The sequence below is a fragment of the Dryas octopetala genome, chromosome 9, assembly GCF_963921425.1.
Source record: "Dryas octopetala chromosome 9, drDryOcto1.1, whole genome shotgun sequence".
Lineage (NCBI taxonomy): Eukaryota > Viridiplantae > Streptophyta > Magnoliopsida > Rosales > Rosaceae > Dryas > Dryas octopetala.
The window spans coordinates 8,049,109-8,066,429 of record NC_141374.1 but is presented as its reverse complement, the minus strand read 5'-3'; the positions used below and the strand labels follow the sequence as shown (position 1 = coordinate 8,066,429).

General features: G+C 37.5%; 3 protein-coding genes across 4 annotated transcripts; 2 read left to right on the top strand and 1 right to left on the bottom strand.

Moving 5' to 3' along the window:
* The first annotated feature begins 1,556 nt into the window (after nucleotides 1–1,556).
* Nucleotides 1,557–6,402, top strand: CKB2 (casein kinase II beta chain 2). Of its 2 annotated transcripts, none has more exons than XM_086257268.1 (5): nucleotides 1,557–2,078; nucleotides 3,731–3,949; nucleotides 4,679–4,788; nucleotides 4,884–5,049; nucleotides 5,781–6,402. In XM_086257268.1, exons 1-5 carry the CDS (start codon nucleotides 1,829–1,831, stop codon nucleotides 5,909–5,911), a joined length of 876 nt encoding a protein of 291 aa, XP_086113394.1. In that variant the 5' UTR covers nucleotides 1,557–1,828; the 3' UTR covers nucleotides 5,912–6,402. The 2 variants fall into 2 exon arrangements, with proteins under 2 accessions (XP_086113394.1, XP_086113395.1); XM_086257269.1 differs by having other exon boundaries at nucleotides 1,562–2,078; nucleotides 4,884–5,046.
* Nucleotides 6,403–11,140: 4,738 nt separating this feature from the next.
* Nucleotides 11,141–15,256, top strand: LOC147273628 (uncharacterized). The gene is made up of 3 exons (XM_086256764.1): nucleotides 11,141–12,489; nucleotides 13,321–13,579; nucleotides 14,539–15,256. Exons 1-3 carry the CDS (start codon nucleotides 11,651–11,653, stop codon nucleotides 14,722–14,724), a joined length of 1,284 nt encoding a protein of 427 aa, XP_086112890.1. The 5' UTR covers nucleotides 11,141–11,650; the 3' UTR covers nucleotides 14,725–15,256.
* A 1,064-nt stretch (nucleotides 15,257–16,320) lies between these two features.
* LOC147273627 (S-protein homolog 5-like) lies at nucleotides 16,321–16,752 on the bottom strand. Its single transcript, XM_086228244.1, has one exon. The coding sequence runs from the start codon at nucleotides 16,750–16,752 to the stop codon at nucleotides 16,321–16,323; it is 432 nt and encodes a 143-aa protein (XP_086084370.1).
* Between the last annotated feature and the right edge of the window lie 569 nt (nucleotides 16,753–17,321).

Genomic DNA, 17,321 nt, shown 5'->3' with positions numbered 1-17,321 from the left:
TTACCTCAATACGCAAAATTGAAAAGTTAAGTAACTTAATTTTTCAAATTAGAAGTCTGATGAGTAAATTGATATAAGTGCAATAGTCTGAGAGCACAATCATAAATTTTACTGAAATAATAAATCCATTCATAGTATACACACAAAATGTTATAGATACACAATTTTTTTTTCCCACTCATCTTAATATTATAAAAGGAAGGCTATTCCGACCACCCTTCATTGCTGAATTGACCACCCTAATATATTTTGAACAAATTTTTTCTATTTTACTATTTTTTTGCAAAAAATTATAGAATCACCCAGACTTATTCGGCAGCATGCTACCGAATATACTAAGGAGTTCGACAGATTACGTCCAAATATAATGACAATGTTTGGCTGAATATTGTCGAATGTTTTTTTTATTTCCATTCGATAATTACTTACCGAAAACTCTGCCAATGTTCGGCAGTTAAGTGCCGAATAACCACAAACATTTTGACACACAAGTATCGAATAACCCAACGAATAAAATTGAAATTTTTTATTTTTAGGGTAAAATTAAAGTTTTAAAAAAGTGAGGCTATGCAGACCATTCTAACATATTTTGTCTAAATTTTTTTCTATTTTACCCTTTATTGCAAAAATATGATGAAATCATCCATATCCATTCGGTGGTCATCTACTGAAATATCCACCAATGTTCGGCAGATAAGTGTCGAATAAATACAAATATTTCAGCAGATAATTGTTAAATACCTTTTTCATTTTCATTTAGTATTATCCACTAAAGGTGGTCGAAATAGAATGCCCACACCCTAGTGAAAAACATGTTCTCTACTTCAGTCTTCCACGGTGCCAAGTGGGTCCATTGGGCAAGTGGCCCATGCCTTGAACACTTTATTAGGTTGCCAAATTGAGTCAGTACTTCAGTCCCCCACTAGCTTATCTGTACAAAATATACTATTCAGTATTCACCAAATTGGTTCCCAAAGGGCCAAAACCCAAAGCATTCTTTAAACACACACTTCTCCAGCACGTGACAAATACACTCCTTCATGATGACGTGTCAATTACCATCATGGGCCCCACCTTCCTCCCAGCAGGGAAAGGGAGATTGAAAAGAATGTCAACCCAATTTCAACAACTATTTCCCATTCCCAGTGACTCCCTTCCATTCAATCAAAATATTATGTATTTTCTTTTTTCTCTTTCTATTTAAAATTTCAAACTTCACACAAATGACAAATCTCACTTGGTTTTAATTTTTATTCATTAATCATTTTTCCAAAACCATAAACAGCGAAAATATCTCTGGCCCCCGGGCCCCACCTGACGATCTCCCCAACATTCCCTTATCGTCCGCCACGTGTCCCTTCCGCTCGCTCCTCTGCAGAATCTATTAAAAAAAATCACACACTAGATCTCCCTCCCTCGTTCACAAAAGAAAAACCACACGATACGAGTTGTCGTTCGTTCGCCAATCTATCGCCAACGACGTCACCGAAATTACCAAAACACCCCTCGCATATAAATTATAAGACTCTGATTTCTCTCGCTCTCTCTGTCTCTGTCTCGCACTGTTATTCTCTCCAAGCTGAGAAGAGTAGCTAAAACCAAACCCGCACGAACAAATTTCAGAGCGACAAAGAGAGAGAAAAAATAATATGAGTTATCAAAATCAAAAATCAAAAAGCAAAAACTGAAAACCCTACTTCCTAATCCCTAGGTTTTTTCTAATTTTTTTGAAATTTAATTTGTATTTTGTTTTTAATTTTTTTTGGGTATAATTACCAAATTACTATGCTCGGGTGAGAATTTTGGGTTAATCGAAGAAGGAGAAGCGATGTACAGAGAGCGAGGGGCTGGTGGGTCAAAGACGGCGGAGGTGGGACCCGGCGTTGATCGGAAGCGGATCAACGAGGCCTTGGACAAGCAGCTGGAGCGATCCTCACCGTCCACTTCTAGGGCTGCTGCTGCTGCAATCAACGGCAAGGATAACAAGCCTCTCATAATGGGTGGGAAGGTTCCGTCTGATCACCACAGAGACTCTCGCTCTGCCTCTGCCTCTCTCGCCAAAACCAATTGCTCCGATGGTCTGACATTTCTCTTTCTTTCCCATTTTTTTTTCTTGTGTTTATTTGATTTTTTTGGCATTAGGGTTACTTTTCTTTGCTCAATTTGTGTTATTTTTATCATTTTTGTGTGTGGGTATTTCTGAAAAGAACAGAGAGAAGAGATCTATGTGCCGTTTGTGGTACCAATTGGTACTTTTTTTTGTGATGGATTCTTTGCTCTTTTGGGGATGGCCCCAAATGGTTGCATAGCATCCTTGTTACGCTACAATCTATTTTCTTTTGCTTTGTTGCATTAACTCAATTGTAGAAAAAAAAAAAAATTTATAATACAAAATGGCTTTACTTTTTGATAAAAGTTTTAAGATATGGGTTTCATCTGGGGAGGAGGATGTGATAGATAAAATTGCATTGTATAATATCAACTGGGTGTTTAATGATCCCACATTTAACATTTTTGTTCTATGGTCCTACATTTAGCATTTTTGTTATAATGCGCATGTTTCATTTGTATGTGATTGAAACATGTTAGTTGTATTCATAGGGATGAACTCAAAACTTTTCTATCATTTATCAATCTATTGCTTGTGAGAGCTAAGATTTTAGTATGTCGTTTGCTTTAGTCGTCTGCCTCTCATTTAATATCATTGTCATGTGTCTTCAGCAAGCTGATCTATAGAAGAAATTCTGCCCTTTTGTGACCCAATTAACTTCGTGTTCTATTTGTTGCCCCATCCCTTTACATGATTTTACTATCCATTATACTGCCAGGTCCAGAATCCAGAGGTTACTGAGCATTGTTTAGCTTTTGGGAAACTAAGTTAAACCTTTGCCTGAGTCTGCCATGGCAGTAGGATATGTCTTTTTCTGAGCAATACTATACAGTTTGATGTTATATCACATTTGTTGAAATTAAACTGTCATGCCCTTTTGATCTGGAGTTTAATGATCTATCTCAAAATTAAGAAAACTTTGTCCTTGTAGTCCGAATGTGTCCCTTTTGTATAAAGATCAATGCTATAAATAATAAGCCATGTGTCAATACAGAGAGTAACTTGTTCATTGGAAGTTCATTCTCTTATGAGTGGTTTTTTGCGAACTGTTTTTTAACTTGATATGTCTTGTACTTTATGTTACTAATTTGTTATTTAGTAGATCCACTATTCTTGATTTTGAACATCAAATTCTAATCACAAGTAATGCATGTTACAGAGGACACATTTTAACTTAATTAAAATATGTAATTTGTGCAATACTAGTGCAGTTTGGTTTTTGACTAGTAGGTATTTTTAAAATTGGGCTGCTTTTTGTCTCCTGGAAGAGCAGAATATGTAAACGGTATTTAGTTCATAATACAGGCTGCCCATTCATGTTTTTCTCCACTGTCTGTATTCTGTACAGCTTTGGTGGGAGCTGTTTAGGGAGGCAAAAGCTAGTCGGGGTGTTTTGAGTTATTAAGTACTCAGTTTTCCGTTTCGTTTGCTTTCGATGCTTTGTCTTGTCTTGATAGATGTGAGGTTTTTGTTATCTTGACTTATTGTAATCTGGTTGTGGATTCCTCGTCCACTTTTTTTTCTTTGTACTGTTGTACATATATTGAGTAAATAAAATTTTTTTTCTCTTTAAAAAAATCCATAAATTTACTAATGGAAACGTTTCTATATTGATTGTAGAGGAATCTGAAACAGACAGTGAAGAGTCGGATGTTAGTGGTTCAGATGGTGATGACACATCTTGGATCTCATGGTTTTGCAATTTGCGAGGAAATGAATTTTTTTGCGAAGTTGATGATGATTACATACAAGATGATTTTAACCTCTGTGGGCTAAGCAGCCAAGTACCTTACTATGATTACGCACTTGATTTAATTTTGGATGTTGAATCTTCTCATGGTAAGCTCATATTTTGGTTTATTCAGTTGTGTCATGTATAAATATAGTAATTATGAAATTATAATTTTGAAAGTTCTTTGCATTAGCTCTATGTGTGCTTTCATGCTGTATTTCTTTAAAAATCTTTTCTTTAAATATTTCCATGCTCATATTTTGGTTTATTCACTTGTGTCATGTATAGGATTAATCAGTATTTCCTTAAGAAATCTCTTCATGGACTTCAGTTTCTTAATATCTGTTTTCCTCAAAAAAAAAAAAAAATTCTTTCTTCAGCTTAATATTAAAGGACCATACTATTTAAACCCAAAAACTACTCTTTAACCCCCATTTTAAAAAACATGTTAAAACCAATTTTACTCTCCAAAAAAAAAAAATTACGAAGCAAATATTGAAAAAAACAAATCTTGTCCTCCCTCCTCCCCTGCCCTGCCACCCCCTTTCCCCTCCTCCCATTGTCATGCCCACCATGGTGGCATTTCCATGCCCACTGGACATGGTGCTGGTTGCTGGTGGCCACCGGTATTTTATTTTTAAAATTTTGGAAAATATAATAACAAGGATAAATGGTACTTTCCATTGATTCTTTTTTGGGAGTGGGTATCAAGAGCAACATTGTGAATTTAATAGACAACCCAATATTAAATTATTTGACAATATTTGTGTGTGTTAATCACTCATTTGGTTGTTTGCCTTTTGTGATGGGTACTTTGGATCGGTTGAGATGGGCAGGTGATATGTTTACGGAAGAACAAAATGAATTAATTGAATCAGCAGCAGAGATGCTTTATGGTCTAATTCATGTTCGATATATTTTGACAAGCAAAGGCATGGCTGCCATGGTGAGTTTCTTTTCTTGATTGTCTATTTGACAATTTCATGCTTTCATGACTGTAAAATTTGGTCACTGGCTAGTATTGTGCTATTGGATCTACAGCTAGACAAGTACAAGAACTATGATTTTGGGAGATGCCCGAGAGTTTTCTGCTGTGGACAACCCTGCCTCCCAGTTGGCCAATCAGACATCCCTAGGTCAAGCACTGTAAAAATATACTGCCCCAAGTGTGAAGATATCTACTACCCTCGATCGAAGTATCAAGGTAGTATCCTTTATATTATTGAACTTATATTTGCAACTGCTGGCTGCATATAAGCAGCTGGCTTGTCAGAATGCTGCTTACAAAATCTTCTTTTATGCTACCGTTTTAGTTTTAGTTTTTATTTATTCATTCACTGGTTGGCTTCTACATGTCTGTAAGCTAAGCATTGATCTCTTGTTTTAAATAGGCTAGGGGGGTATTTTTATTAAAATTTAGTTAGTAGGTTTCGTTCTCGGAAGTATCATAACTGAAAGTTAGAAACTGGCAAGTTGGTGGAAACCATGCTTTTGATCTTTTTCTTTTATTCAAGGAAATTGGTAAATAAACTATTCTGTATTGATTTTCATCTAATTCACTTGCATCTACACGATGTTGTGGGTGGCTGTTTACAGGGTATGACAGTGGGATCTTAGACTGTTTCCTTTATGCATGGCTAAGCATCAATGTTGGTTAATTTAAACAGCTTGGTTTTATCATTTGGGAAAACTTTGTTAGTTGTCTTATTGGTATATCTTGTCGAATGTTGTCATTTGCAATTTTTATATGCTATTTGATTCTTGATTCTGTTAGAAACATGAACCTTGCTGCATATTTGCTAGCATCTGGATACCATTCATGTGCTTTTGTGATTTATAACATCATTGTGGGTTTCACTCATTTTAATGGTGCAATACAATGCTCACTAGTTTTTCTTGCATTAATTCCTGAATCCTGAGTCACTTAACTCTATCTAGACATTGATGGAGCCTATTTCGGAAGTACATTTCCTCACCTGTTCTTGATGACATACGGGCACCTGAAGCCACAGAAGGCATCACAGAGCTATGTTCCTAGAGTGTTCGGATTCAAGATTCACAAGCCATGATGCTGGAATTTCAAGCTTCAGCTATGGTGGGACTTGGGAGTTCACATGAGACCCGCTTCCCTCTGTCAGTAATGCTCTTGAGAATGTGGTGGAGTTACTCCCCCAAATTATCAAAATATAAATTCCCTTTTTATGTGTTCTCGGATCCACTATCAATCAAATTTGCAGCCACTCCGAGCTTCATTTTCAGTTTTAGCTGCCTCTTGGTGAGCTTCTATAGAACTTCTCCGTTTGGTTTAAGTATTAATAATTACTTTGTAGTGGTTCCTGTCGGCTTGTTTTCTTCATTTTCATTTTAGCTCGAGTGGGATTATTGGCACTCCGACAATAGCCACATCATCTCTACAATTTTCAGAATGTATTGTTTAGTCACTTAATGTTCTTGTCAAATGATTTTAGTATCAAATCAGCAGTAGGATGTATGCACTTAAATTGTTGGAATATAGTTTCATATATACCATCTACATGCAGATATTTACATTTTTGAACTATTTTTTGTTTCACTTTTCATTGTTGAATGTGTTGCCCAAAAAAAATTCTGCTTTGAATTCTAGCATTGAAGGAAAATTCAAAATTATAAATCAGAGATATATACTGGATATTGCTTGGAATGTAATTTGATATGATGCAAATCCTCTTGGCTCTCATTCTAAACAGAAACAAAACAGGCTGTATATTAGAGCTGGCTGATTGCCTGGTTCTCTTTGTCATGCATAGATCTGCTATGTAAGCTTATTTCTGGAGGCACAGGTTAGTAGTGGAATTTTTAGAAATATATACTCCCACGTTGAATGTTACATAATCAGTCCAATGGGATGGGGTATATGCTACACGTATTCGGCTAGGTGGCTATCAATACTTCGGATAAGAAGTTTTGCCTCCACCTATAAGTGGGACACTAGGTTTTTGCAGTGCCGGTAGAGCTGTAGAGCCCTTTCGGCTCTTTCCATATTTTGGGTTTGGTAGGGGCCGTAGGGGCTATGCCTAAGAGCGAAGGGTATTTAGAAAATATATTTGAAAAAATATATCTTCATTACTTTTCTTTTTTGCTAAGATGGCCTAAACGGCCCAACAGAACTACAGTCTACACCACAAATATTCATTACTTTCATTTATTGAATTCATGATTAGAAATGAAAATTACAATAAGAAAAAATAAAAAACTGTAAAATTACTCAGCGCTTAGAAGGATGTAATAAAAAAGCTATAACAAACTAAAGTTGCAAAACAATCCAGGGTTTTGGATGGGCTTCGGGTTTAGATTTATAGCAAATTGCTATTTGTATTACCTCAGCTCAGCTGGTTATACCATTTCTCTAGTATAGATAGAACTCACATAGATGAGTTTCATCTCCATTAAAGAAGAGAGTTACTATTTGTACATTTTTATTTTTTTTTTGCACACACTTTTCTCCTACACATCTCTTATTATTTTTTAAAATGTAAAACTTCTCTTTAACACACCCCTCTCATTACTAAAATATCTCAAATCTCATTAATCTTACAAAATTTCTCTTACACAGCTCATCCAATCTATTCAAACAATACACACTCACTCAACCTTTTCAGACAATACACACCCCCACCCCCAACCTCACGCCCACCCAATCCTAGCCAAAAACACACCCTTGTATACCAACATCATCATCGGAGCCATCACCACCTCCGTCAACTAAGCCATCAAAGTCGCTGTCAACTCACTACTGTCAATCTGCCGTTGGTGGTCTCACCACTTTACTACAACACCATAGCCATTGTTGTCAACTCATAGTTATGCCTTAAGCTAAATTATTTTTAATTCATATGCAAATCTAGGTTTTTTTTATCAAATTTAAATTAGTTAATCCATCCTAAGACCTATTTTTTATGTTTGAGATAATTTGGAGTGCGGGTTTTCAGGGTTTCAAGATTGAAATTTCAGGTTTTAGTTATAGGGTTTCGCAAGTCATTCGGCACTGGTCTACCGAACATTTCGGTTTTGTTCGGTAGTAAGTTACCGAACATTTCGATTTCGTTCGGTACTAAGCTGTCGAACTTTTCAGTTCGTTCGGCAGTCGAAATGTTCGGTACTAAGCTGTCGAACTTTTCAGTTCGTTCGGCAGCTTACTACCGAACGAAACTGAAAGGTTCGACATCTTACCACCGAACGAAACTGAAATGTTCGGTAGGCCAGTGCCGAACGATCTGCAAATCTTAAAATGAATAACCAGAAAACACTCTTACATTCTAAAAAACCTCACTCCAAATCGTCGCAAACAGACGAAAAAAGTATTATGATTGATTAACCAATTGAAATTAGATAAGAAAACATTAGATTTACATTCAAATTCAAAAAATTTAGGTTAGGGCATGCCTCCAACTTCCAATGGCTATAGTGGAGATAGGATGCATGGGCGGCAATGAAGGCGGGTTGATGGCGGGAGGTGGGTGTCGGCAATTTTGGGATGGAGGTGGGGTCATGGGTGGGGTGTGTTTTGGTTGTGGTTGGAGGTGAGGTTGAGGGTGGGGTGTGTAAGGAGAGTTTTTTTTTTTTTTTTTTCAAATGATTTGGGTTGTCTTTTAATGTAATTTCTCTTTGTGTCAATTAAGTAATTTCACAAAATAAGTTGGTGGGGGTGTGCAAAAAGAAAAAAAAAAAAGGTGTGCAAATAGCAGCACTCTTAAAGAAAGAGTGTTACTATTTACACACCATTTTTTTTTTTCTTTTTGCAAACCCTTTTCTTCATTTTTTTGCCAACACACCCCTTACTCTTTTCTAAAATTTAGAATTTCTTTTTACACACCCATTTTATTACCAAAATATCCATCTTCTTAAACAGACCCACCACACCTAAACAATATACACCTCCCACCCAAAACCAGCACCACCGTGCGCAGCACCCCACACCACCGCGTGCAGCACCCTCAACCCCACCTTTCTCTCTTTCCTTCTCTCTCCTCCCTCCCTTTCTCTCTCTGGCTTTTCAACCCAACCACACCAACCCACCCACCCTGCAGCACCATGCGCAGCACCAGCCCTGCAACCATTTGGCCCATTTGATTGCAATCATCATCAATAGCTTACACATGTATTCAAATGTGCATAAAAGAAATACAAACACAATTTCACTTCTTTAAACCAATACAAACAATTCAAAACCACAATACCCAAATCTTTAAACTCATAAACACTAAAAAAGTTAATGAAGACCAGTTTTCCAAGAATGAGAAGACCAGGCTTCTAAACCTCCACGAGCGCTTTCAAAAGCTTGGCAATAAATAACGGATAGAGAGGGCCACCCTGCACCACTGCGTGCAGCACCCCTTCGACACTGGTCCGCCGAAAATGTCACACTTGTTCGACAGTCATCCGCCGAACGATGTGAGTGTTGTTCAGCAGGTACCCATCGAACATCCAGGACCCGTTCTGCAAGTACCTGCCGAACCAGCTGCTCAGAGAAAATGTCTACTTGGGCGAGAGGAGAGAAGGAAGGAGAGAGAAAGTGAGCTCGGTTGGTGCGAGCAGAAGGGCACGCGGGGTGGCTTCGACGGTGCTGCACACGGTGGTTGGAAGGTGCTGCGCGCGGTGGTGCTGCAAGCAGAAGGGGAGAGAAGCCAGAGAGAAAGAGAGAAAGCCAATTGCCATGCAGTGGTGCGGGGCTGGGGCGAGGCTTAGGTGGTCGGCGGGTGGTTCCTATCGAGCTTGGGTCTGAGGTAAGAGGGTGCTGTGACGGGGAGAGATGGGTAGAGAGAGGGAAGGAGAGATAAAATGAATGGGCTTTTGGGTATTTTTTATCATTTCACAAATTATATCTGTGGGGTGTGCAAAAAGAAAAAATAGGGTATACACATATTAGCTCTCTAAAGAAATGATATAAGACATGATCAATTGAGATTGTACTAATAGTTTTATTCTAGATTTATCTTAAAACTTTTATGCCCGGTATATATTCAAAATAATTAACTTTGAACAAGCTTGTATCTTACTAGATTGAGAATTCTATCTGAATGGTTCGCCAAGTTATTAATTGACAGATCGTTTTGCATCCCTAATCAAGACATAAGACTTATATGTTAGTTTGTGAAAATAAGTAGATTAATAGTTAGAAACTTAGAACAAATCTAAACCTCAGACATAGTTTGCGTGGATATAACGGATGTAAACCTGGATTACATATTGAAGCAAGGTTTTTAGGTCTACGAGGTTGTGGTGTTAAAGCAAAGTTTACTTTTAAGTTTTAACTCCATTTATGTAGGAGTAGGACTTGATAAAGTACATTTGCAACATCACCAAAAAAAGTAAATTTGCAATTTCACTTGCTTGAGGCTGTTACCTAGGCATCCCACGTGCGGGGTAGTTGCTAATTTGCTATATATCCATGGAAATTTTCATCAGCATTGTAAATTTGTAATAAAGCACATCCCATTTTCATAACGTATTATTTTTACATCAAAATGATCTAAATGTGAAGATTTGGTCTGAATATAACCCTTTTAAGATTTGTAGCATGATTAGCATCTCAATATGTCCATCATAAATGAGAATAGACATATACATATAAATTTACGTAATTCTGTAAACCTTATGAGAGAGTTAGGGAATTTGAAATCCAATATCAACCAAACAATTCATATTTCTCGACCTCACACGCTCACAATCCAAATTTCAATAAACTCAAACTTTCAACTCTCTTACACTCCATTTTTTACCTTTTACTTTCTTGCGGCAGCTTATTAGGCACAACATGAGCTTAATGGAACAGTTATATTTTCATTAGAGATTCAACTCAACATGATATACGATCAACATGAAAGACTACAAAATTATATATTTTCATAATACGTACATCATAATCATTCTCCTAAAAAAAAACAAACATCATATCATTGAATATTACTTCGAATTAAACAATCAATGAGGTTCAATCAACGTTACACTAGTCAACTTAACAGCCAGTAATATAGAAACAAGTAAACAACACATGCATCAGCATTATCCTTTTTTCTTGTTTTTGGGTATAGCATTATTCAGCATCATCTTCTTTTACAGTCAGCATTATCTTGCAGAAACAGAAATACAGTCCGCTCTATTCAATTGTACATTGCCACTTGATTTTCTAGTTCAGAAAATAGAGTGGCATTTCAGCAAATATTGTAAATTCCCTGGGTAAATCCTAGGAATAAAAAAAACCAACTCAGGTCGGTTTTGCGGCTTTTGCCTCTGCAAAAACCAGACATGAAAACTACGACAAAGTAGACAGAAACAGCAACACAACACACAGATATGCACCAATTGCTCTGAGCCTGAGCAAACCCACAAACCAATACCCAACACAATCCACAGTGCATTCGATATACACAGACATACAGAGAGACTGAGAGAGAGAGAGAGAGAGAGAGAGAGAGAGAGAGAGAGAGAGAGAGAGAGAGAGAGAAAAAAAGAGAGCAGCTTTTTTTTTTTATTGTTGTGTGTAATTGCTTGAGAAGCAATCATAAAACCAGATCGGAGAAGAAAAGCAGAGGAGGCTGAGAGGCATCTGTTCCGGTTTCGACTCCAACCCAACAACACTTTGGCTTCCTTCAAAACCTCCTCAAAAGCAATTCCAAATCCAAACCCAATTTACGCCAACCACCCACTTCATCATTTCGAAACAACCCCAACTCACAATCACTCACAACTCACCAAACCCACCAAAACCCACCCCCCAAATCTAGTTCCATGAGGAACCCATTTCCCAGAGTCCCCAAAAAAGGCCTATAATGACCCAAACACTGTCCTCTCTTCACCATCACCATCACCACCACAACAACAGTGCTTTCAATTCAGGCTCTTCTTCTGCTTCTTCTTTGCCTTCTTTTCTGTGCTCTGCTTCATTTGCAATCATTCCTTTTGCTACAAGATCAGTGGCTCTGAAACTTTTTCGCCATTTCCGCTGTGCCCATTTGCTCAGAGTTCACTATCGCTTGCTTATCCTCCTCTCAGTGCCTTCCCTTTATTTCATCACAAGTCCTCGCCGTTCTTTCATTCTTGATTTCCTCTCTCTAATCGCTTTCTCGGCTGCCCTTTTGATTTCTCTGAACACTGCGCTTCCTCGTCTTGTTTCAATTCGCTTATTTCTTGCCCGTTCTTTGCCAATTAAGCTTTGCCCATCTTCTTACACATCCAAACCCTCTCAGCCTGTTCTTTGGTCAATTGGGTCGAAGCCGAAATTGGAGAAGAAGCCAAATTCTGGCTCTTGGGTGCAAGTTTATAGTAATGGGGATGTTTATGAGGGTGAGTTTGATAAAGGAAAGTGTTCAGGAAGTGGGGTTTATTACTATCATATGAGTGGGAGGTATGAGGGTGATTGGGTAGATGAGAAGTATGATGGTTTTGGTGTGGAGACTTGGGCGAGAGGGAGCCGGTATCGGGGGCAGTATAGGCGGGGATTAAGGCATGGAATTGGGGTGTATAGGTTCTTCACTGGTGATGTTTATGCTGGAGAGTGGTCTAATGGGCAGTGTCATGGCTGTGGAATACATACTTGTGAGGATGGGAGCCGGTACGTTGGGGAGTTCAAGTGGGGTGTCAAACATGGACTTGGTCATTATCATTTCAGGTAAATTTACCATCTTTCTTTTAGATATATGGTTATTGGGAGTGTGTGGATATCTTTTTTGGATTTCCATGTTCTTGTATATGTAATGATATGGATGCCTGGAATTAAACACTGTTTAGTGGCCATGTTTTTCTATGTGGTCTGTTATTGATGCTTGGATACAGTTTATTCACACTAGAGTAATGACATGTGTGTAATCTCCAGTAGGTGATGGCCCATATTTTTCTTGCTTGTATTACGTTTCATGGTTGCTTTGCATAATTTACAAAAGGTTTAATGTTATTAGTTATCAGCCATCACTGTTTAGGCTACTACCAGCTTATATAATTAGGATACCTAGATTAAAAAGTTAGTGGTGTTAAGCTTCGTGGAGTTCAGAACCCATCTCATTTTTTATTTGTTATTGCATTCACCACACACATTCTCTACAGGGTGTCTTGAATCTTGTGCTCTTTTTTTTATTTTATTTTATTTTTTTTATTAATTTGAACGAGACACCTAAAATTTTGACCCGTGTTCTCATATCAGCTTAATTACGATGCTGAGGTATTTTCACATGTTGAATGGAAATTCGATTTGGTTTCCTCACTCCCTCCCTCTCTCGTGTACTTGTGTGTGTATGTGCACACAGCACTCACGTCTGCCTGTGCGTGTTCTCTTACACTTTTTAAGAAAACAGGTTATATGAAAAGTGCATTTAATCATTTTTGGCCATCGGCCATATGCCAAGAAATTTTAGTTGGAGAAAAAAGGTGTCAGGGTTGATCCTTGTGCTATATAAATCCATGTATACAATGACATCAGTGCTGATTGATATGTTTGATAATGCAGAAATGGGGACACATATGCTGGAGAGTATTTTGCTGACAAGATGCATGGTTTTGGAGTATATCAGTTTGGTAATGGACATCGGTATGAAGGAGCCTGGCATGAAGGGAGAAAGCAGGGGCTTGGTATGTACACTTTCAGAAATGGGGAAACACAATCGGGTCACTGGCAAAATGGAGTTCTTGATAATCCCAGCATGCAAAATGCCCATCCTGGATCTTCCTATGCTGTCAACCATTCTAAAGTTGTTAATGCAGTCCAGGTAATTCTGTTTATGCCCTTGTGGTAAAAGTATTTCTTTTTAATAAATTCTTCATGAAATGCGATCGTTAATAAGTATTTCGTATCAAGTTGTCTAGGAAGGCTCTGTTGGTGTTGGTGATGATTTTAATGAGTTGTTGACTTCATCAATCCAAAGTTTACTGACACCCCATCAATAAGTCATATCTACTTGTCTGCAGATAAGTATATATTGCTTTATTGCTTTAGGGTCCTAACATACAGTGGCTGTATGGTACAGGGGTGTATTTAGTGTTGTGGGTTCATAACACTTTTTGTATGTGGTGTGAGCAAAAGTGTAGTGGGTTAAACACTTTTGTTTGTGGCTGTGCCATACGGCCACTGTACTGTATGGTAGAAGAATCCATTACTGGCACACCATCAATAAGTCATATCTCCCTCATCAGAATATCAATCAGTTAAATGTTTTGTTTTCACTGCAATGTAAGCGTGAGTGAAGGATCGGCCACTGGTTTAGATTAGCTTGCTTGTTGAGGATAATCTGTCTTTTACTCAGTGAGGTGCATCTGCAGTCCAAATTTCGAGTTGCATTGCTGATTCCCCATGAAAATCTTGAAGTATATATATAAAAAAAAAACCCATAAAATATTTACAGACTGGGAAACCACACTGAGTTAGTTTGTTTTTTATGAGAGAATGTAGTAGTTGTTTCCTTGTGGTTTGTGGAGAACTTCATGATAGCATTTTTGTCAGAATCTGTTGGAAGTTTGTGGATGGATGAGTTACACCTACTTCCACAGTTCCACTACATGTCATCAGTCATTAGAGTTAGGCTGGCTTTTGGCTTTTGACCTTATGCTGCCTGAACTATTCCTTTGAAATCTCAGCTTTGCAATAGAAAACACAAAACCACAGTTATTTGGACAAAAGCACTTACCACTACTATATGAGTTTACTCACTGAATAGCATGTTATAAGCAGGAAGCACAGAGGGCTGCTGAAAGAGCATATGAAGTGGGTAAGGTGGATGAAAGGGTGAAGAGAGCTGTAGCAGTAGCTAATAAAGCAGCAAATGCTGCAAGAGTTGCGGCTGTAAAGGCTGTGCAAAAACAAGTACACCATTACAGCGATGGTGGTAGTACCCCCACACCATTCATCCAATCTTAGCACACCAATCAGCATCAACTTCATGCTTCTGCTGCAGAATGCTCACAGCATATTTTAACTTTCTGTTAGACAAAGCCACAGAAGCACAATGATTGAATGCCACGTAAATGACTTGTTTTTGTTTTCTGTTTCTTTTCTCTGCAATTGTTGTGATGGGGGGTACCTGCCTGGAACCACATTCAGTCATTGATATATGTATGGCTGATTGAGGAGCAGACAGGTTTTCCCATTCGCCTGGCCTCAACAATTTGAACATAGGACGAGTTACGATTAAGAGTGCCCTAGTTATAAACAAAGGTTGGCACTAAGGTGGCTGAGTGTATCCAGGGACCAGGGTTGGATTTTACATTTTTGCTTCCTCTTGTAAACGTAACTGGTTTTGTTTTTGTATGTAATTGCACTGGATGAAGACTATACGACGTGTGTGATTGTAATGAATCAAATCCTTAACCCTTCCTGCCCCAACGATTTTGTTTGTACAATGTTTCCTACAATGGATAAAAAAAGAACAGAACGTACAAATCAGAGAAATGATCTGTGTATATCTCTGAGAATGAACTTGCTGCCTAGGTTCTCTTCGATTCCTCTTACTTTTTGGACATGGGTGAATGCCGACTTGGTTTTACGTATAATATGTGAACAATAATTAATATATAGTATTTATATCCTAAATGATAAATCCTAAAATTAATTAACCGAAACTTGGCAAAAAAATTTCTCTACAATTGGACATCAAACCCGAAATCAAGAAAAACAAACCATTCACAGACACTACTGTACCCGAAACTTGAGGCTTGGCCGAAACGTTAAGCTCGAAATAAAAAAAGCATAAATACAATCATGTCCATATCTAGTTCAAATCCAGAAAGACCTCTACTCGATTGACACCCCAACCAAGAACAACAAGAGGTCTTTCCAAGAATTTATCATCCTAGCAAGTACATAGAATTGCCTCTAAAAGAATTGGAATAAACTGGAGCACAAACTGAGATAAAGAGTAAAGAAACTCATGTTGAAGACTGAAACTAAAAACCTTGGTTTAAACAGACTACCATGAGTCAACATCGCCATCCATCTAAAGGGTTCATGAAAATTATAAGCAGGTAAAAGAGAAACATTCTCAAAACTGTTTGAAAGCGTATATTGGATCAAATGCAAATTAATTGACCCATATTGGATCATTGATTGCCTATCATTAAGTATATTAGTAGGGATATCACCCTACACTTGAATGGGTCCGTTAGGTTTGCCTACACTTGGTGGTAGTTAAGTTGAGAACAGTATCGCTTACGGTTAGACACAATGAACAATTAAGATTGATATTTCAATTGGTATTGTTAGAACCTTGTTTTGGGATTTAGATGGTTAAGTTGAGAAAAATATGGGTTCAAATAGAGGGCCAAAAGACATGGCCTCCAACTCCACAAACACAGCTCATGCATGAGTAAAAAACAAATGCCTCTTGATCGACGACAAAGACAAGAAGATATAGAACTACAAGAAAGCCTCTTGACATTATATCATACAAGACGTACCTTTATTAATGAAGTAGTCGCACATGTATGAATTATGACAGAATTACAAAATTATTGTTTACTAAGGCCAATTGTAGAGATTTTCCCAAATATCAGTCAGTCTGTTATGGGAATAGAGGCCTGTTTCTTCAATCAACCACTCACATCTCTTAGTGCATCGTTCTTCATCCCTGGTGGCCTTGTATATATCAAAGCTGCCAGAGACCCTTTGGCCTGGAGACTTCTGCCACTCAAAGTAACAAAAAAATAGGGTTGTATCCCAAATGTTGTTCTTAAAGTTCCACTCATAAGTCTCTCCAAAAGCTAGTGGGTGAACACCTAGATCGTCATTCTTAGATTTACAGTGAACTGTGAGACTACTCTTTCCAGGCTCTAGTTGGTTGGTTATGTATACATGGACCCTCCCACTAAAAAATCCTGAAACTAGTGAAGATTGGTCCAATGAGAGGACCATCACCATGGCAACAAGCAATATATTGGAACCACAACCCATTCTGCTGGTGTAGATGTTTTTCTCTAGGCAAATGTACGTACATATGCAAATATGTATATGCATGTATTTATACACATTTTTTAGCCTAATATAGTCTGTGTAAGATCCAATCTCATGATACTGAAAATTTAAACAAATTGAATCTGGACTATTAATCAGTTACATTCTTGTCTAATTTGAAATTTTATAACCTACCATATCAGACCATTAATATTACCATAAATATATTTTGATTAGGAACATAAAGATGGGTTATATATATAGATCAAATATGCAAGAGAAAATATTTTTGATTGATTTTGTTCCTTTTTCACTCCATCATGGCATCTTTTTAATTCTTACATTTTTATATATGGTATAGTAAATTCGCCGTCATAATCAAGGATAAAAATATCGGTATTCAAATTTACGGATATATCGATTTTGGTAGATATCGGTGTAAAGAAAGTTCAGTTAGATTTTGTTCTTTTGTTAGTTTATTGTTGATTAATTAGGTTTAGTTGATGAGTTTTGATCTAATTAGGGTTGGATTTGGTTTGATTTCGTCTTATTCCTCTTTTCCTTCCCAA

Bases quoted from the DNA above. Each gene is read 5' to 3' on its own strand.
- CKB2 (XM_086257268.1), top strand. From the start codon at position 1,829: ATGTACAGAGAGCGAGGGGCTGGTGGGTCAAAGACGGCGGAGGTGGGA. The intron at 2,079-3,730 runs GTCTGACATTTC...TATTGATTGTAG, and splicing joins CAAAACCAATTGCTCCGATG to AGGAATCTGAAACAGACAGT. The intron at 5,050-5,780 runs GTATCCTTTATA...AACTCTATCTAG, and splicing joins TCGATCGAAGTATCAAGGTA to ACATTGATGGAGCCTATTTC.
- LOC147273628 (XM_086256764.1), top strand. From the start codon at position 11,651: ATGACCCAAACACTGTCCTCTCTTCACCATCACCATCACCACCACAAC. The intron at 12,490-13,320 runs GTAAATTTACCA...TTGATAATGCAG, and splicing joins CTTGGTCATTATCATTTCAG to AAATGGGGACACATATGCTG. The intron at 13,580-14,538 runs GTAATTCTGTTT...TGTTATAAGCAG, and splicing joins AAGTTGTTAATGCAGTCCAG to GAAGCACAGAGGGCTGCTGA.
- LOC147273627 (XM_086228244.1), bottom strand. From the start codon at position 16,752: ATGGGTTGTGGTTCCAATATATTGCTTGTTGCCATGGTGATGGTCCTC.